Source organism: Triticum aestivum, chromosome 6B (genome assembly GCF_018294505.1).
Source record: "Triticum aestivum cultivar Chinese Spring chromosome 6B, IWGSC CS RefSeq v2.1, whole genome shotgun sequence".
Lineage (NCBI taxonomy): Eukaryota > Viridiplantae > Streptophyta > Magnoliopsida > Poales > Poaceae > Triticum > Triticum aestivum.
In genome coordinates this window covers 165,222,528-165,244,051 of record NC_057810.1, presented here as the reverse complement: position 1 = coordinate 165,244,051, position 21,524 = coordinate 165,222,528, and the positions used below count along the sequence as shown (strand labels likewise).

The 21,524-nt window shown below is 44.2% G+C and overlaps 1 protein-coding gene across 1 annotated transcript; it reads left to right on the top strand.

Annotated features, from left to right (window-relative positions):
- The first annotated feature begins 16,899 nt into the window (after nt 1–16,899).
- On the top strand, nt 16,900–21,069 carry LOC123133850 (uncharacterized). Its single transcript, XM_044553247.1, has 2 exons — nt 16,900–19,764; nt 20,270–21,069. Exons 1-2 carry the CDS (start codon nt 19,306–19,308, stop codon nt 20,585–20,587), a joined length of 777 nt encoding a protein of 258 aa, XP_044409182.1. The 5' UTR covers nt 16,900–19,305; the 3' UTR covers nt 20,588–21,069.
- Nucleotides 21,070–21,524: the final 455 nt, after the last annotated feature.

Sequence of the window (21,524 nt, the reverse complement as noted above, 5' to 3'; positions counted from 1 at the left end):
CCTCCTCTCATCTGCTCCGAGCCCGCCGGGTCGGCTCCCGCAGGAGCCCGCACCCGCTGGCCGGCTCCCGCTCAGCCCCTGCACGCCCTGCATCGCCCGTCAGCCACCTCGCCATGTCGCCGCTGATTCGCCATCTTCACATCGCCGGATCACCGCACTGGCTCGCGCCCCTGACTGGCCGGCTCTGGCCTCCCCTGGCCCGTGCCTGCTGCTCCCGGCGCTGGTTTCACGCCTCGGTCGGCTGGTCCCCATGTCGGCTTCTTGTTCCGCCCGCCCCTCTTCCACCCCTGCAGCCGGCTTGCCGCGGCACCCCTCCTCGCCGCGGGTCTCCTTGACGCCCGTCGACCCGCCACTACTGCTTTGGGCCGACCTCAAATTGCCGACCTCGTGTTGAGCCACCGCTGGCGTCACTAAACCGGGAGTTACCTCCGGATTGCATCTACCATGGGAAGATGAGTGGAGAGCTATGGCGAGTGAAGCACGGGATCTCACTAAGTTTTAGTGCAGCGGGAAGCCGAGAGAAAAAAAACGCTGCTCAAAGACAGACTACAAACGCTACTATTACTAGTGCGTTGTATAGTACTATCAGTACTACTACTTACGTCAGGATCTAGAAATCATCATCAACCTTGGGGCTGAATATCAGGTGCTATTTACCTTATTTATTTTTAAGTTTATCTTAATTCATCCAAGCAAAACTACTTTGCCCTGTTATATTTTATATGCAGGAGAATATTCATTACAATGTGGCATTATACCGTGGAGATGGAGGCGTGCCAATATCATTCGGCACTGATGATTGTTGGTACTTAACGAACTTCCGCACCGGCTTACAATGCCGTGGCCCCCTCTCTCGCGACCGCACCGGCTTACAAAGCCACAGACGACTCGCCCGTCCGCTCTTGCGGCCGGTTCACGCGTCCGCGCTGGTTTACAACGCGGAGGACAACTTGCTCGTCCGCACTGGCTTACAATGTCGTGGCTGACTCATCTGTCTGTGCCACCGCTGATGCTGCGGACGTATTTCCCGCCCGTCTCTTGCGACCTGGTCTACATCAACGCGCCAGGCCGCACCTGTCTGCATGAGCAGTTTTATTGAGTATGAGCAAGTCATATCTTGGGTAGCCCGATTTTCTTTCAAATTGGAGGCAAATTATCATTTACTATCAACTGCGGTCTGCACTAGATGGATCAATGGGCAGGCGTACAAGTCGCCACTACTATAGTTTGGTTAAAACAGCCAGTTTGGAAGGAACCATCGGCCGAGTTGCGGACACGGCTTATATGGATCGTTTATAACCCACCTCAAATACGGGGAATCTCAAGCAAACTCCTTGAGTCACCCTGAGAATCGGAGGCTACGACGACATGATTCAGCATATCTTGCCGGTTTCAGCAAATTTAAGAACCCCAAGACGATGGAGGTAAAGATAACCAGGTCCTGGAGGCTACTGCTATATTGATGAAAATTTAAAAGCCGTCAGAAAATTTTTGGCTCAAAAAGTATATGATAAAATCCCGGCTCAATGAAGAAGTTCCGGGTCATCAGAAAGGATTCCGGTTCAACATCCAGTTCGAGAGACATCTTTCTCTCAAAGCGTTGAAGCTCTCCAAATATCCGGTTTAGAATCCGGTTCAAGGGAAATTTATCTATCATGAAGCTTTGAAGCTCTCAAATCCGGTTCAAAATCCCGGTTCAAGAAGAATTTATAACTTGCAAAAAATTAAAAGTTGCCGAAGAGGACCTGTTGCCATGATGCATGGTTCAAACATGGGTATCCTGCCTTATTGGCTTATCATATTATTGGTTACATGGGGGCTTCAGCTTACAAAGCGGAGTTATGTCTATTAATCCGGCTATCACGCCACAACATAGCTTGGGAGCTTCACACCCAAAGGGCCAAAGAGAGTTTCGATGCTATGCACAACTCAAACATAGGCACCTAATGAGCACAGCTCATCACGTTACTTGGGGGCTCTTTGGTCAAATACCAAGGAGTTTGAATGGACCCTTGTAGCTGGGTATCGACCCACGGCTTGGAAGCCTGGTATATTTACCTAAAACCCCGGGTTAACCTGCCTTCATCAAGTAAGACGCTCCTATCCAGGTCATCCTGCCACGGCCCTCCGAACGTTTGACAGTTACTCTCCTTGAGACCCTGCACTTGTCAAAGTTAAAATGGTGATTGGTTAGTTGGAGGTCCATCTTAAAAGGCTTTGTTAAATGGTTCAACTCAGTGGCCTGGCAGCCCACAAAAAGCCTCGAATTTGGGCCTGGCAGCCCCCAAAAAGCCTCGACTACACGGTTTCATTTGAGATTTGGCTGAATTTTATGTTAAACCAATTTTCTTGGCTTGATCAGTCATCTTCTTAGCCCGGTATTCTTTAAACCGGCTTGGTTTGCAACTACACGTTGACAGACCTTAATTTTAAACCGGAGTTTCTTAACCCGGCTTGGCGTTGACTCCATGTCAACAGCCCGGATCATCTGGCGTGAATCATCACCCAGTATGACTTAATCTACGACACGGTTTTATTACAAACCCGTCAAAATATGAGGGGAGTTATCTTACTCAAGATTTCGGTTATCACCCTTACTACAAAAAGTTGGTAAACCAATGATGTGATTCAATGTCACAGGACACTTTAAACTTGTTGCATGCAGAAACAAGTTGTCAGTACATATAATCCGGTGTTTATTAACCGGGCCTGGCTTTGGACTATAAGTCGCCAACATATATTTGGATCGCGCCATTGGAATTATGCGCTTATAAATCATTGGGTATATTATTCAAATAGCCAACATGGCTGGATTTCTATTATGGTTATCAATAACCAGTATTATGATTAAGGTTTTCAAAGTCGCTTTAGCGCAATGGCTATTATATTATCAATGGATATGATTTTTATTCTACAATTGAAGGAATAGTCCCGAGTTGCTGCAGGCTTACAACTCGACACTTGGCGGCTACATTATTTAAGTTGAGATTACATCAAATATGCAAGTCTCATGTCGCTGCAAGCATGCCCCATGACACTTGGGGGCTAATGCAAAGTCATTCTTTGTTCATCTTATTGAAGACCCGACTCATCACATTATAATGAGCCGGCCCTTGGGGGCTACCAATTACTCTTGTCAAACAATTCAAGGTACAAAGCTTTTTATTCATTATATTGAAGGGTCCACTGCTCAGTTGGTAAAGCACAAGGCTCTTAACCTTGTGGACGTGAATTCAAGCCCCATGATGGGGGTTACATCATATGATGTTATTTTCATTGAAGTATATATCAAAGTCCCAGCTCAATATTATCTTACTGAGCCGACCCTTGGGGGCTACACCGTTGTTGTTCAAAGATTACATGATTATATTTACAAAGTCCCTGCTCATTATTGCATAATGACCCGGCCCTTGAGGGCTACACTAGTTGAAGTTTTTATGAGTATAAGACAATTACAAGTCCCAGGTTGCTGCAAGCATGACAACCCGGCACTTGGGAGTTACATAATATGGAGTATTCAGTTTTTACTAAGTGACTGGAATGAACAACATGGATTTCTTCTTAAGTGGCAGTGTTTATGTTGAAGCAAGTCTTAGGCCATCACTTTGTTCTACTCAAGACTTGGGGGCTACAGGTATTATAATATTATCGAAGAAATATTTCTCAGACTCTGTTTTGAGCAAACCAGATGGAACCGGTGTCTGCAACAATCATAGCCCGACATCATCAGTAATCATGAACCGGCGTTGGCAACAATCATGACCCGGAATTATCAGTTTTTATAACCCGACAATGGTGGTAATCATAAACCGGCAAGTTTTACATCTTCAAGCCGGTTGGATATCAGTTGAATATTTTAGAGACTAATATTTTTGTCAAGTCAGAGCATTGAAGGCCAATTCAAATGGATTCTTTGTTTACAAAATATCTTCTGCAAGCAAATCAATTATGAAACTGGTCTATTGACTTGGATTTTTTAGAAGGAAGAAATGACAAGGATTCAAGGATGATCAAGTGCCGGTTTACAAGAATATTTAAACCGGAGCACAACCCGACAATTTGTTCTTGTGTTGCAGATCAGTTTAACATGGATGAATCCAAATTAAACTGGGGGCTAATGTCAGGGATATACCCCGCGGTATAAACCGCCGGATGTATGACCTGGCTAGAGTTTGGCGATTCACCGGCGTCCCACTTGGACCTGGCGGTTTACGATTCATTGGTAATCCGGCAGGCGGGTCACAGGAGCGACAAGACCCGGTGGCCCAACGGGCGGTTTATGGAAGGCCGGATCACGCTATGGTGGGCCGGTTTAAGAGAAAAGGCGTGAGGAATATTTACTTTACAAGGAAGACCCGGACTTGTATCCGGTTTGTATTAGAAGGGAGACTAGTGCTAATCCTAAAAGGACTCCACATGTAACCCGCCCCTCTAACTTATATAAGGAGGGGCAGGGCTCCCCAAAGGAGGACAAGCAAGAAACAATCTCTAGGGCTAGACACAACTAGAGGAGAGCCGGTTTACGGCGACTCTCTCGTGACGATAATGAGATCTAGCCTCAAACAGCATGTAGGGTTTTTACCGGATGATGTTTCCCGGGGCCCGAAGCTGTCTAAATCCTCGTTTTATGTTGCATCTCTCGATTCCGCTCAACCCCTCTCAAGCTACCACATAGATGCGTTGGCCTCGCGACTAAGTCCTCACACTAGGACATCTGACGTGTTAATTCCACGACAATGCCCCTCTTAATATTTGCTGATAAGCCGAAGATACATACCCTATGCCTCGTCAAGCCGCTTGTTCACAAGCGCGATGTCGACATCTGCCACGTCAAGCTGCCGCTTCAGTTCGGCAAAATCAGCAGTCCGGTCAGTCGTCGGACCCTCCACCGTCTGCACCTAAAAGCAGCGCGATCATTACCTGGGACTACAATCCTCTGTTTGCCGCCTCTCGACGGCAACCAGAGTCTCAGGGGCTACTATCTATACAGAGCACAACTAGCGTGTGCGGTACCGCCAAAAATACATATATTATTTTGCGTACCTCAAAGCCTCTTAGCAGGCTCGTAAAAGCTTCATTCAAACCACTTTTGGCGGATGAAATCCTCTCAACCACCGTACCCATTAAGGTATGATGCGCCTCTGAGATAGCCGCTCACTCTAGAAGACCCATCAGTGTGTCCGGTCGTGTGCTGGACAATCCCGGACTCTTTCTGTTGCTCTCGTTGGGAGCCGAATACTCCGGACTTCGGGCAGCCGGAGTGTTAATTTCTGGCCTTGGCGGATTAGGAGAAATCCTCCGTGACGACACGTCGGGGTCGTCCGCCCCATGTGGCGGGGAGACAGGAGGAGGCATTTCTCTCTTCATCATCTCCGGAAGAAGATCCCCCGAAGACGAACTCTATGGAGAAGGGCTACGAGCCGGACTGCAAGATATATGACTCGGTTATTATTCTCAGAGATAAAACAGGATATATTTACCAAAGTACTTTTTTTACTTACAGCTCGGTTGAGGGCTTGCCCCCTTGCGGGCGCTGTGCGGTAAGTACGCCCTCTGGGGCAGGGCCCGCTAGCGAGGGTTTCTTCCCTCGACTGGAAACCTCTGTTTCCAAGTCTTCAGAGGTGGCCCTTTTCTTCCCATGAGGAGAGGGGATTTTAGATTCACCTCCTCAATTATCCTCCTTCGTGGAGGCACTTACTCCCCCGATTTGGATGTGTAAAGTATGAAGCCCGTTTGTGGCTTCTCTATTCCTCCCCTCATCTTCTCCTGATGGCACCTAATATGGTGCGCGCTCAAGCATCCTGGTTAATAAAGGATCTGGCGAGCCTTCGGGAAGGGGGGCCGAACACCTGATCCTCTCCGCCTTTCTTATCCAGTCCTGGCGAGCAATTTTTCAGAATGATGTTGTAACAAACATAAAGGGCGGCATGTTCGGTAGCGGAATTACTTACTTGGGTATCCGGACGGTTGCAGTTGAGACCCGCATCCTCGGTGGTGTCCGGACACTTTATTCATGATCCGAAGAACAATCCATACATCTCTTTGAGCGTCATGCCGAAGAATTGTTGAATGGTTCACGGTCCTTCCAGCTTGAACTCCCACATACAGAGAGATCGACGCTGGCATGGCAGGACCCGACGAACCAGCATTACTTGCATTACCTTGACAAGACTGACATCCCTCTTAAGGAGGTCTCGGATGCGGCTTTGTAGTGTCAGCGCGTCGTTAACTAGCCCCTAGTCCAGCCCCTTGTTGACCCATGACGCTAGTTGAGGCGGAGGGCCCGAGCGGAACGCTGGAGCGGCCGCCCGCTTTGTACCTCGGGCAGCTGTGATGTAAAACCACTCCCGTTGCCATAAGTCGGAAACTTCCATGAAGGAACCCTTTGGCCATGGGGCATCGGCGCCTTTGCTTATTATAGCGCCTCCACACTCTGCGTGACGCCCATCAATCATCTTCGGCCTCACATTGAAGGTCTTGAGCCATAGGCCGAAGTGGGGGTGATGCAGAGGAAGGCTTCACACATGATGATAAACGACGAGATGTGAAGGATGGAATCCGGAGCTAGATCATGGAAATCTAGCCCGTAATAGAACATGAGCCCTCTTACAAAGGGATCAAGACTAAAACCTAGCCCTCGGAGGAAGTGGGAAATAAATACGACACTCTCGTTGGGTTCGGGAGTGGGGATGACCTGCCCTTGAGCAGGCAGCCTGTGGGAGATTTTGGCGATGAGATACCTGGCCTCCCTAAGCTTCTTGATGTCCTCCTCTGTGATAGAGGAGGCCATCCATCGGCCTTGAAGTTTGGATCCGGACATGGTTGAAGGTCTGAAACGCTTAGCTTGAGCCTTGGGTGTTGGAACTCAAGGTGGGGGAAGGGAAGGATCGAGCGTGGTAAGAAAAGGACAGGCCTTGGGCCCCTTATAAAGAGGACGAATATCAAGCGTCCCCCGGGTGGCCATTTGGAACTTGCCTAAAATCGAGGAGTCATATTAAACAAGTGCGGTTGGGTTACCCACACCTGTATTGATGAGAATCCCGTGATAAGGGGAACACGATCTCTGCTTCGACAAGACGTGCCAATAAAACCGCCTCGCAACACGTGTAGTGGCTGGTTGAGAAAAATGGTTCGAATAATGATTGGGCCATGGCGTGGTGTCACGCTATGAAAAGTTGTCAGCAGATTAGATTTGTGGAATATTGTGCTCTCTATGGCGGTATGTGGAATTTGTTTTGTAGAGTCGGACACGATCCTTGTGTTCAAAATCTTCTATGGAGTATTCGGAGAAGGAACCCGCCTTGCAATGCCGGAGACAATCTGTGCGCCGGACTCATCGTCATTGAAGCCTGGTTTAGGGGCTACTGAGGGAATCCTGGATTAAGGGGTCCTTGGACAGCCGGACTATATACTTTGGCCGGACTGTTGGACTATGAAGATACAAGATTAAAGACTTCGTCCCGTGTTCGGGTGGGACTCCCCTTTGCGTGGAAGGCAAGCTTGGCAATTCGGATATGTAGGTCTCCTTCTCTGTAACCGACTATGTGTAACCCTAGCCCCCTCTGGTGTCTATATAAACTGGAGGGTTTAGTCCGTAGGACAACAACAATCATAATCATAGGCTAGCTTCCAGGGTTTAGCCTCTACGATCTCGTGGTAGATCAACTCTTGTAATACTCATATCATCAAGATCAATCAAGCAGGAAGTAGGGTATTACCTCCATCGAGAGGGCCCGAACCTGGGTAAACATCGTGTCCCCCACCTCCTATTACCATTAGCCTTAAACGTACTGATGAAGTCATGTACCTAGGGTAGGGTCATGGTCCTATCTAGGATACCCTACCCAAGGACATCCTTATAAGAAGCTACCTTCCAGTCGACCAAGAGGGACTTCACTCGACGATGAAGATAGCCACTCGACCATGAAGCTAACCACTCGACGGCCAGGAGACCTAAAGTCACTCAGCACGCAACGGTCTGTCATTAAGTAGCTTTAATAGTCTTCATGGTATTTTATGAGGGCGTTACCAGTAACCCCCTGTCTTAATGTACTTTAAACCCTGCATAACTGAGGGCCGGAGGGGTCTGGCGAACTCTATATAAGCCACCCCCCCTCCTCAGTGTAAAGGGTTCGCACCCTTGTAACTCATATACACATAAACCAGTTGACCGCCTCCGGGCTCCGAGACGTAGGGCTGTTACTTCCTCCGTGAAGGGCCTGAACTCGTAAAACACTCGTGTGTACAACTACTCCATAGCTAGGATCTTGCCTCTCCATACCTACCCCCCATTCTACTGTCAGACTTAGAACCACGACACATACAGTTTGGGACCCCCTACCCGAGATCCGCCGGTTTTGACACCGACAACGTTTTCTATGATGCTCTCTTTGTGCTTTAATTCTTGTCTTTCATGTGAGCCTCATTGAAATCTCAATGCCTAGCTAGGGGCATTAAACGATAGCGCTTGTTGGGAGGCAACCCAATTTTATTTTTGTTCTTTGATTTTTGCTCCTATTTAGTAATAAATAATTCATTTAGCCTCTGGTTAGATGTGGTTTTATGTTTTGATTAGTGTTTGTGCCAAGTAGAACCTATAGTATCATCTTGGGTGATAATTAATCTGGTCTTGCTGAAAAATAGAAACTTTTGCACGCACGAGAAATTTTTTAGTAAATCACAGAAACGTGCTTTTCAGTTGATTCATTTTGCAGAATATTAATAGACAAATTTCCTAGGACTTCCTATTTTGGTAGAATTTTTGGGGTTCTAAAAGTATTCGAAAGTTACAGATTACTACAGACTGTTCTGTTTTTGACAGATTCTGTTTTTTGTGTGTTGTTTGCTTATTTCGATGAATCTATGGCTAGTATCGGGGGGTATGAACCATAGAGAAGTTGGAATACAGTAGGTTTAACACCAATATAAATAAAGAATGAGTTCATTGCAGTAACTTAAAGTGGTGGTTTGCTTTCTTGCACTAACGGAGCTCATGAGATTTTCTGTTGAGTTTTGTGTTGTGAACTTTTCAAGTTTTGGATAAAGATTTGATGGATTATGGAATATGGAGTGTCAAGAGCCTAAGCTTGGGGATGCCCAAGGCACCCCAAGGTAAAATTCAAGGACAACCAAAAGCCTAAGCTTGGGATGCCTCGTCTTTGTCCATCGGTAACTTTACTTGATGCTATATTTTTATTCACCACATGATATGTGTTTTGCTTGGAGCGTATTGTATGATATGAGTCTTTGCTTTTTAGTTTACCACAATCATCCTTGTTGTACACACCTTTTGTAAGACACACATGAATCGGAATTTATTAGAATACTCTATGTGCTTCACTTATATCTTTTGAGCTAGACAGTTTTGCTTTAGTATTTCACTTATATCTTTTTATAGCATGGCGATGGTTTTATTTTATAGAAATTACTGATCTCTCATGCTTCACTTATATTATTTTGAGAGTCTTTTATAACAGCATGGTATTTGCTTTGGTTATAAAATTAGTCCTAATATGATGGGCATCCAAGTTGGGTATAATAAAAACTATCATATAAAGTGCATTGGATACTATGCTAAATTTGATACTTGATAATTGTTTTGAGATATAAAGGTGGTAATGTTAGAGTCATGCTAGTTGGGTAATTATGAAATTGAGAAATACTTGTGTTAAAGTTGGCAAGTCCCGTAGCATGCACGTATGGTGAACGTTGTGTGACAAATTTGAAGCATGGGGTGTTCTTTGATTGCCTTCCTTATGAGTGGAGGTCGGGATCGCGTGATGGTTAACTCCTACCAACCCTTCCCCTAGGAGCATGCGTACTAGTACTTTGCTTCGAGGGCTAATAAACTTTTGCAATAAGTATATGAGTTCTTTATGACTAATGTGAGTCCATGGATTATACACACTCTTACCCTTCCGCCATTTGCTAGCCTCTACGGTACCGTGCATTGCCCTTTCTCACCTTGAGAGTTGGTGCAAACTTCGCCGGTGCATCCAAACCCCGTGATACGATACGCTCTATCACACATAAACCTCCTTATATCTTCCTCAAAACAGCCACTATACCTACCTATTATGGCATTTCCATAGCCATTCCGAGATATATTGTCATGCAACTTTCCACCGTTCCGTTTATTATGACACGCTCCATCATTTTCATATTGCTTTTGCATGACCATGTAGTTGACATCGTATTTGTGGCAAAGCCACCTTTATAATTATTTCATACATGTCGCTCTTGATTAATTGCATATCCTGGTACACCACCGGAGGCATTTACATAGATTCATATTTTCTCCTAAGTATTGAGTTGTAATTCTTAAGTTGTAAATAAATAAAAGTGTGGTGATCTTCATTATTATAGGATTGTCCCATGTGAGGAAAGGATGATGGAGACTATGATTCCCCCACAAGTCGGGATGAGACTCCAGACTTTATGAAAAATAAAAGAGGCTAAAGAAGCCCACCAAAATAAATAAATAAAAGAAAAAAATGAGAGAAAAAGAGAGAAGGGACAATGTTACTATCCTTTTTCCACACTTGTGCTTCAAAATAGCACCATGATCTTCATGATAGAGAGTCTCCTATGTTGTCACTTTCATATACTAGTGGGAATTTTTCATTATAGAACTTGGCTTGTGTATTCCAATGATGGGCTTCCTCAAAATGCCCTAGGTCTTCGTGAGCAAGCAAGTTGGATGCACACCCACTTAGTTTCTTTTTGATGAGCTTTCATACATTTATAGCTCTAGTGCATCCGTTGCATGGCAATCCCTACTCCTTGTATTGACATCAATTGATGGGCATCTCCATAGCCCGTTGATTAGCCGCGTCAATATGAGACTTTCTCCTTTTTTGTTCTCTCACATAATCCCTATCATCATACTCTACTCCACCCATAGTGCTATATCCATGGCTTACGCTCATGTATTGCGTGAGGGTTGAAAAGGCTGAAGCGCGTTAAAAAGTATGAACCAATTGCTTGGCTGAAAACAGAGTTGTGCATGATGGGAGCATTTTGTGTGACGAAAATGAAGCATGGCCAAACTATATGATTTTGTAGGGATAAGCTTTCTTTGGCTATGTTATTTTTATAAGACATGATTACTTTGTTAGTATGCTTGAAGTATTACTACTTTTTATGTCAATATTAAACTTTTATCTTGAATCTTTTGGATATGAACATTCATGCCACAATAAATAAAATTACATTGAGAATTATCTTAGGTAGCATTCCACATCAAAATATCTATTTTTATCATTTACCTACTCGAGGACGAGCAGGAATTAAGCTAGGGGATGCTTGATACGTCTCCAACGTATCTATACTTTTTGATTGTTCCATGCTATTATATTATCTATTTTGGATGTTTAATGGGCTTTACTATACACTTTTATATTATTTTTGGGACTAAACTATTAACCGAAGGCCCAACCCAAATTGTTGTTGTTTTTTCTATTTCAGTGTTTCGAAGAAAAGGAATAACAAACGGAGTCCAAATGGAATAAAACCTTCAAGAGAGTTATTTTTGGAACAAACGCAATCCGGGAGACTTGGAGTGGGCGTCGATAAAGAAACAAGGTGGCCACGAGGCAGGGAGGCACACCCAAGGGGGGTAGGCGTGCCCCCCACCCTCGTGGGCCCCTCGTGGCTCCCCTGCCTGACTTCCTTCGCCTATATATACTCATATACCCTGAAAACATCGAGGAGAACCAAGAAACCCTATTTCCACCGCCGCAACCTTCTGTACCCATGAGATCCCATCTTGGGGCCTTTTCGGCGCTCCGCCGGAGGGGGAATCGATCACGGAGGGCTTCTACATCAATACCATAGCCTCTTCGATGAAGTGTGAGTAGTTTACCACAGACCTTCGGGTCCATAGTTATTAGCTAGATGGCTTCTTCTCTCTCTTTGATTCTCAGTACAAAGTTCTCCTTGATCTTCTTGGAGATCTATTCGATGTAATTCTTTTTGCGGTGTGTTTGTCGAGATCCAATGAATTGTGGGTTTATGATCAAGATTATCTATGAACAATATTTGAATCTCCTCTGAATTCTTTTATGTATGATTGGTTATATCTGCAAGTCTCTTCGAATTATCAGTTTGGTTTGGCCTACTAGATTGATCTTTCTTGCGATGGTAGAAGTGCTTAGTTTAGGGTTCAATCTTGTGGTGTCCTTTCCCAGTGACAGCAGGGGCAGCAAGGCACGTATTGTATTGTTGCCATCGAGGATAAAAAGATGGGGTTTATATCATATTGCTTGAGTTTATGCATCTACATCATGTCATCTTGCCTAATGTGTTACTCTGTTCTTATGAACTTAATACTCTAGATGCATGCTGGATAGCGGTCGATGTGTGGAGTAATAGTAGTAGATGCAGAATCGCTTTGATCTACTTGTCGCGGGCGTGATGCCTATATACATGATCATGCCTAGATATTATCATAACTATGCACTTTTCTATCAATTGCTCGACAGTAATTTGTTCACCCACCATAATACTTATGCTATCTTGAGAGAAGCCACTAGTGAAACCTATGGCCCCCGGGTCTATTTTCCATCATATAAGTTTTCGATCTATTTTATTTTGCAATCTCTACTTTCCAATCTATATCATAAAAATACCAAAAATATTTATTATCTCTATCAGATCTCACTTTTGCAAGTGGCCGTGAAGGGATTGACAACCCCTTTATCGCGTTGGTTGCAAGGTTCTTATTTGTTTGTGCAGGTGCGAGGGATTTAAGTGTAGCCTCCTACTGGATTGATACCTTGGTTCTCAAAACTGAGGGAAATACTTACACTACTTTGCTGCATCACCCTTTCCTCTTCAAGGGAAAACCAGCGCATGCTCAAGAAGTAGATAACACTCTCCCCTCTCGTTGCTATGTATCACCTAGATAGATCTTGCGTGATCGTAGGATATTTTTTTTTGAAATTACCGTGTTCCCCAATAGAGTTGTCGCCTGCCGACACAGAGGACCAAGACTTGGGCATGGTGTATTAGTGGTCTGAAGAAGAGAGGCTAAGAGCAAAGAGGAGGGGTTCGGAGAGATGCAATGTGGATGGGGCCGGAGCACGACTTAAACAGGAGTAGTGGCCAGGCAATGGGATGGGAAGTGAACTTCAATACGGCGCAGCAGCCGGAGTAGGCTTCTCGGTCACCATGCCTGCATTGAAGGGGCGCCGCCCACTCGTCCAGTCGCATTGTTTTGACCGGCATCAATGCCGCGGAGTCACTTCGGTTCTAGAGCGGCGCTGACCGGCATGAATACGCGGCAACCTCTTCGTGCGAAGAATGTTTTTTAGGTAAGAGGGGTTTTGGGTATGGACCGGGGTATCAGACGCGTGCCCGACAGTGGTCCGGACACTTGCAAAGCCCTCTGATTTGCGTTCAGTTTGCGGGACAAAACCTTGCTTTTATTCATTTTCTCGACTATACTAAATCTCAAAAATATAATAAAGAGGTAAATATCTTAATACGGTTTAAAAAGGAAAAAAAATTGAATAAACGAGAGATGATATTGAGGCTGATAGTGGGATCTCTCGGGTAGGCACGTGATAAGGAGTCAGTCAAGCAGGTCTAGAGTTGCTCAAACTCGCTTCAGGCCCATTTGATTTAAGCTGGCACCGCGGCATCCAGAGCGCGACACGTGGTGGCGGCTGAGAACGCGCCACTCAGCCCACCCCAAGTGACCCTTGGGAAGGCTCCCGAACGAGCGCTCCTCAGTACACGATGCGAGCTAGTAAGGAGACGTGGGCCGGCGGGGGAACAATAGAACTCGCTATAAGTAAGAACGTCGGGGTTCGTGTCCACGACGATTATTTGTCGCTTTAAGCGAGGCTAGAGGGGAACTCTCGCTGAAGTTTTTCCTCCACCTATGTCGTATTGGGCCGGCCCACTGGCCCGCGCGTATGGGTTAAAAATATAGGAGAGGGAATGGGAGAACCAGGGTTCCATCCCTGGTCTCCAGGCTGCGATTGGGTGCTGCTAGCCACTCCGCCTACAATCCCTCTCGTGGTAAGTTGTAGGGCGCGTCCTACTTGAGGCTATTCGATCTGTTTTTCCTGTCTTCTTTTGTTTCTGTTATTTTTTCTTCTCCATTTTTTCATTCTTTCTTGCATTTTTGTTTCTTCGTTTTTCTTGCATGTTGTTTCTTCTCTATTTTCATTTGGTTTTGTTTTTATTCTCCATTTTTTTGTTTTTTTGTTTTTCTTATGATTGTTTTTGATTCCACTTTACATTTTCGTATGTGTCAAAAATACTTTTTGAATAAGTAATCAACAGTTTTTGTATACACGTTCAACATTGTCCGAACGCTTATTTAATATTTTTCTAAATACTTGTTCAACATTCTAATACTTATTCAACATTTTTTAGATACTCGTTCAATATTTTTCAAATACTCATTCAAGATTTTTTAATACTTATTCAACATTTTTTCAAATACTTGTTCAACATTTTCAATTACCCCTATTTCCCGCTTTAAGCGAGCGCAGGGTGAAGCCTCGCATCTGGGAGCCCCAGATGGGCCGGCCCAGCCACCCGGGAGGCCACGACCTGTTGTTTTTCTGTTTCTGTTCTCACTCTTTCCTTTATTTTTGTATTCTTCTTTACGCTTTAAAATATTCTACATGTATATGTACAAAAGAGCTCTTTAAAAACACATTTGAAAAATGATGAAATGTATTAAAAAATGTCGAACAAGTATTTAAAAATGTTGAACAAGTTTTTGAAAATGTTGAATGAGTACTAAAAATATTGAACAAGTATTTGAAAAATGTGAAATGAGTATTAAAAACTGTTGAACGAGTATTTGAAAAAATATATAAAAATGTTAAATAAGTGTTAAAAAGTTGAATAAGTATTTGAAAATGTTGAGTAATTATTGAAAAACGTTAAACATGTATTTTAGAAATGTTAAACATGTATTTGAAAAATGTTGAGTAAGCATGAAAATGTTGAATATTTATTTGAAAAATCTTTAGTGCATATTAAAATGTTGAATAAGTTTTTGAATAATGTTGAACGTGTATACAAAAAATATTGATCACTTATTAAAAATGTTTTTGACATATACGGAAATGTAGAGTGAAAACGAAACAAATATAAGAAAAAACAAAAAATGGGAAAGAGAAAAGAAAACCATCGGAGAGGAAAAGAAATTACAAAAACAAACCATTGTAAGACCGCCTCTTTTAACCTCAAGTAGGACACACCCCAATAGTTTTACAAGAAGTTGATGGTGGCTTAGTGGCTAGCAGAGTCACGCAGCAGCCTGGATTCCCATGTGTTGAATCCTGATTTCCTAACTTTTTTTCTTCCCGCTTTCTTTGAAAAGCGCACTAACAGGCCGGCCCAATAGCTATAGTGTGGGGGAATTCGGTTCAGCGAGACAGGAAGTAGCACTCGCCGAAATCACTAATTGAGGAGTACTTCCAAAAATAACTCCCACCTCCTTAGGTTGTGACAAGTGGCATGCTGCATATGCGCCATTTGTCGCAACCTTTGAATTTTCTCTTTTTTTGTAGATCTGTTTATTCAAAACATTTTATTCTTAAACCGTGTGTCCAAATCTCAAATCGTTTTTATCGTTGGATTTCTCGCATCGAGATCTTCAAAACTTGATCTGATGTTGATAGGTTTTGAAGATATTTTTCACGAAAAACCGGACAAGAAAACTGGAAAAAAACGAACCGGGAGCACTTTTTTCCTTTTCGGAAGCTGTTTTCGAGAAGCACGGCCGTGCCTCTCACGGAAGAAAAACCGTGCATCTCATGGAAGGAAATAAAATGATAAAACACTTTTTTTTCCATTTTCGAGAAGCATGACCGTGCCTCTCGCGAAGCAAAACCGTGCATCTTGGGGAAGCAAAATTACGCCTCTCACGAAAGAAAGAAAAAGTGAAAACACATATATTTTTTTCATTTCCCAGAGGCACGACCATGCCTCTCGCGAAGAAAAACCGTGCATCTCACAGAAAAAAAAGAGAAAACATGTGTTTTTTTTTGTTTCTGAGAGGCACGACCTTGCCTCTCACGGAAGCTGTCAGAAAGGTAAGAAAGACCAGTGAAGAGCCAAAAAGTAAAACAAAAAACATAAAAACCATCTAAAAAACAGAAAACGCGTGCGGAAAAAAAATCCAGAGAGAACGCCCAGAGTGCGACACATGGCGTCGGCTGAGAGTGCGCCAACCCACCCCATGTGATTACTGGGAGGCTCCCGAAAGAGCGCTCGTCAACTAGTTGCTCTCAGCACTCGCTTAAAACTTTTAAAAGCGTGCTAACAAACCAGCCCAATAGCTTCAGTGCAAGAGAATTCACTTCAATGAGACAAGAAGCAGCACTCGCTTAGAGCAAGAAATAGTCGCCGCCGTAAAATCCACCACTCTACGACTGGATGGATCTAAAAGTTGGCGTTTCGAACGGCGCCATCAAGCTAGTATTATTTACCCGCTAAAAAAGTTAGCATTATTTAGATGGCGTACACCTAGTGTAATAATTGCTTCTTCTTTTTTTTTTTTTTTGGCTAGCTGGCCGACTCGACCGTTGTGCTTTCCAGCATGGTCAACCATATATATAACGAGGTGAGGGCGAAAACATCAAAACTGCCCAGCGCTGTGCCTCCCCAAAGAACTTTCTCGTCTCCTCTGGCGACGGGCGAGCGGTAGGGTTAGGCTCCATCTGGTGGATTCGATCTACTCGTTCTTCCATCCCAGTGTGTTTCCAGTGCTAGATCCGGTTCCCTTGTCCCGATTCCAATCCCTCTGTTCCCTCAGTTCGTTCTCTGGCCGCAGCTCGGGGTGAAAAAGGGGCAAAAACTGGTTTTGCAGCCCACCCTTGGCTGTGCGTTCGTAGTTGATTTGAGGACACAAATGATTGAATTGGGGGGGAACGGCAGCATGGAGGCTGCGAAGAGTGACGGAGCAAGCCTCGCCCTGTCAATGGTGGCGACTGATTTGGGCGTGAAGGAGAAAGGCTCTGTACGAAGACTAGCGGGAGCAGAAGATAAAGTGACTGAGATGCTTGAGCGCCTCAATCTCACAGCCGAAGAAGCAGATGCAGTCATTTTGGAGGATGAAAAGGAAGAAGATCTAGTAAGCCTGAAATGGGCACTGATTGGCAAGGTATTATGCCCAAATGTTTTACACATTCAGACAATTATGTCAGCTCTTAGGCCAGCTTGGGGTAATCCGAAAGGATTAGTTGCAAAACTAGTAGGAAAGAATACATTCATTGTTGAATTTGCTTCCCAATAGACAAGGAAAGGGTTATAGATGGGGCTCCTTGGACAGTAGGAAAGCATGCAGTTTTACTGAATGAATTTGTTCAGACATTGAAACCATCAGAGGTGGCTTTTGACAGAATAATGTTATGGGCAAGGATAATGAACCCTCGGTTTGAGCTGATGAATAAAACTTGGGGACAGTCTCTAGGGGGCAAGCTTGGTAAGGTGGAGAAAGTCGATGTGGATGAACAAGGTAGAGCATGTGGTAATTGCTTACGGGTTAGAGTCTCAGTCGAGGTAGCACAACCTTTGAGGAGATGGGTCACGACATACTCACAGAAACACCAGGCAACAGAAATATATGAGGTTAGATATGAAAGACTACCTCACTATTGTTTCTCCTGTGGCATCATTGGTCACTCCTGACTAGAATGTCCAACACCAGGAGAGAGAGATAAGGATGGAAAACTACCATACAATGCTGATAGATTGTGTGTCAAAGAGGATAAAAAGAAGGGTTTTTCAGTGTCCAAATCTGGACAAAGTTCCCAGTCAAGCGGCAGAAGCTCATATTATGAAGACAAGCATGGGGACTCACTTGCCTCTCCAAAACACAATATTGGAGAAAGATGCACAGAAAGGATGGGCTTTCCTGAAGAGGTTAACTCTCCAATGAAATCAAAGGATAATTCTTACAAACAAGAGGGTAAATTGGAGGTTGGCACGTCGAGCAAGGAATTGTTTCCTGCAATGTCAAAAGATGCAAAAGTAACCGGACACAAGAGAAAACAAGTGAAGGTGTATAGACCAAAAAAACAGGTGTAGGCCTTGGGAGAGAACAAAATCTGTGAAGCTCCTAACATGGCCTTAACACTAGTGGACAAAAAGTTGCCGATTGCAACCTCAACCCAGTGATAGCACCTTATGGTGAGGATGTTCGACTGGACTCCCACAAAAAGATGAAAATGGAACAAGGTTCCTTCCCAATTGGATCGGCGGATCAGGCGGAGGCTGCAGCAGAGCAGCCCCGCCACACGCAATGAATCTTTTATGTTGAAACTGTCGCGGTTTAGGGACGGATGCGACAGTCGGCGACCTGCGTTGGCTCGTGAACAAACACCGTCCCTCCCTCCTCTTCTTATCCGAGACGAAGATGAGGGACTCCAGAGCTCGGAAGTTCATGTGGTCATGGGATACACAGGCTCTTTTGCGGTAAGCAGTGATGGCTTGAGCGGAGGGCTTGTTCTCTTTTGGGACTCCTCTCTTTCAGTCTCCTTGAAAGCCTACTCCACAAAAATTATTGACATCATGATCAAATCAGATGATGGTTTAGAATGGAGAACTACCTTTGTGTATGGGGAGCCGAAAAGAGAACTAAGACATATTTTCTGGGATAGGCTCCGGTTCTTGAAAACAACTTGGTCAGGACCATGGATCTGTGTTGGTGATTTCAATGAAACTTTAAGTACAGATGAGCACATGGGGATAAGGAACAGAGATGATAACCAGATGATGTTATTCCGGGAATGCCTTGACGATTGCGGCCTCATAGATTTGGGATACTTTGGTCCAAAATTTACATGGTCTAATAGACAAGAAGGTGGACACAATGTCAGAGTGAGATTGGATAGGGCTGTCGCAAATGGGTACTTCATGCAGATTTTTGACGACTGCACTGTCGAGAACATTATCACCACCTCTTCAGACCATTATGCAATATTGGTGAAAATAGCAAAAAGTGAAGGCAAGGAACTCACCATCCCAGTCCAACAGACTTTCAAGTTTGAAGCAGCGTGGATGAGAGCTCCTGATTATGACCAACTGATTGAGGACAACTAGAAGACACATAAAGGACGCTATCCGTCCCTTCATAATACTTGGTCTACTCTGAGTAAATTATCTAACAGCCTACAAAAGTGGAGTAGAGAGTCTTTCGGCTCTGTTAAAAAGGAGATCAGAAAACTAGAAAAAAGACTAACCGTTATTCGAAAGAACAATGCTTTCAACAACAATCCATATGAAGAGAGGGAAATAGAAAAGAGATTGTGTGAACTATTTGAGAGAGAAGAGATCATGGCTAGACAACGGTCAAGACTAGAATGGCTCAGAGAGGGCAACCGTAACACTTCATTTTTCCATGCCCGAGCTTCTACAAGGAGAAGGAATAACAAAATAAAAGGTCTTCGGAAAGTTGATGGATCTATGTGTGAGGATCCAGGGGGAATCAGAGGAATGGTATATGATCTCTATTCCACACTCTTTACATCTGAACCCACTGATACAATGGACGAGGTGCTGGAAGCCATACCAACAAAGGTTAGTGAGGAAATGAATGAAGCTCTTTGTCGAGAGTACTCAAATGATGAGATCAGGTCTGCGCTGTTCCAAATGGGACCGACCAAGGCCCCAGGACCAGATGGTTTCCCGGCGCTTTTTTATCAAAAACACTGGGATCTGTTGGAAGAGGACATATGTGCTGCTGTAAAGGAATTTCTTATGGGCCGTGACATCCCGGAAGGTTTCTGTGATTCGGTAATTGTTCTGATCCCTAAATCCAATCATGCTGATATGCTTAGTGATTTCCGGCCAATAAGCTTGTGCAACGTCATTTATAAAGTTGCCTCTAAAGTTATAGCCAATAGATTAAAGCTTTATTTGCCGGAAATAATTTCTGAACAACAAAGTGCCTTTGTGCCCGGGAGGTTAATAACTAATAATGTTCTTATAGCTTTCGAATGCCTCCACACGATAAGAAAACAAAGGTCCAGATGCCCTTTGTTTGCATTAAAAATTGACATGACAAAGGCTTATGATAGGGTAGAGTGGAACTATCTCAAGGGTGTATTATTAAAGCTGGGCTTCAATTCTAATTGGGTTGAGATGATCATGAGGTGTGTTACTTCTGTCAAATATGTTATTAAAGTTAATGGCGAGTTAACAGACTCTTTTATCCCAACTAGAGGTATCCGACAAGGGGGTCCTATCAGCCCGTATTTATTTTTGTTGTGTGTTGAAGGCCTTTCTTTGCCTTTTGCAGAAAAGGGAAGAAGCAGGGGAGCTGAAAGGCATTTGTAATGGTAGGAAGGGGCCATCCATTTCACATCTCTTATTTGCTGATGACATCATTTTCTTCACTAGGGGAGATGACAGAAGTCTTAATGCTCTTAAATCGGCGTTACAAACCTATTGTGAGGGCTCCGGGCAGAAGATCAATTTACAGAAATCATCCTTATTCTTTGGCCCACACTGTGAAGAACTAGTGAAAGAGAGAATAAAACATTATATTGGGGTACAAGATGATACAATGCATGCTACTTACCTTGGTATGCCGACCTTGGTGGGACGTTCCCCATAGAATAGCTTCAACTTTCTCACCGGATGGCTTTGGAAACATCTAAATGGATGGAGCGATAGGCCTATATCAAGGGCAGGGAAAGAAGTCCTCTTGAAAGCTGTAGCTCAGGCGATTCCCACTTATGTTATGAGCTGCTTTCAGATCCCCATTATAGTGTGTGACAAAATGAGAAAGCCCATATCCAACTTCTGGTGGGGATTTGAAAATGGAAAGAAGAAGCTTCATTGGAGATCATGGGAGTGGTTGTCTGCACCAAAACATCTTGGTGGTATGGGCTTCTGCGATATGGCGATCTTTAACCAAGCTATGCTCGGGAAACAGTGTTGGAGACTTCTGACTGAGCCTAATTCATTGTGTGCTCGAGTGTTGAAGGGACGCTACTTCCCTGATGGGGATTTCTGGAGTGCGCAATGCCCAAGATCATCTTCTTATACATGGCGCAGTATCATGCATGGCAAGAAACTGCTACAACAAGGCCTTCTTTGGAGAGTAGGAGATGGCAAAAGCATAAACGTGGTTCAAGACAATTGGATCCCAGACTTGCCATCTAGTATAATCTCTACAATCTCCTCATTAGATGAGAATCAAATGGTTAATTCCCTAATGAAAGAGAATGAACTATGCTGGAATGAGATTGCTGGGAGGATTCTTAGTATCCCAATAAGCTCCGGTGGCTGTACTGATTTTCCATCTTGGCCTCACGCTAAGAGTGGAACATACTCGGTGAGATCTGCATATAACCTGATCAGATAAAAAATATATTGGAAAGATAGACACTAGTAGAAAAGAGGGCTTTGATCCAGGCTGGGTTAGCCCATTAGTCCTGGTTCAGTCCAGAACCGGGACTAATGGGGGCATTAGTCCCGGTTCGTGAGCCCAGGGGCCACGTGGGTCATTTGTCCCGGTTCGTCTGGACCTTTTAGTCCCGGTTGGTGCC

Bases quoted from the DNA above. Each gene is read 5' to 3' on its own strand.
- LOC123133850 (XM_044553247.1), top strand. From the start codon at position 19,306: ATGGCTAGACAACGGTCAAGACTAGAATGGCTCAGAGAGGGCAACCGT. The intron at 19,765-20,269 runs GTAATTGTTCTG...TGCCTTTTGCAG, and splicing joins CGGAAGGTTTCTGTGATTCG to AAAAGGGAAGAAGCAGGGGA.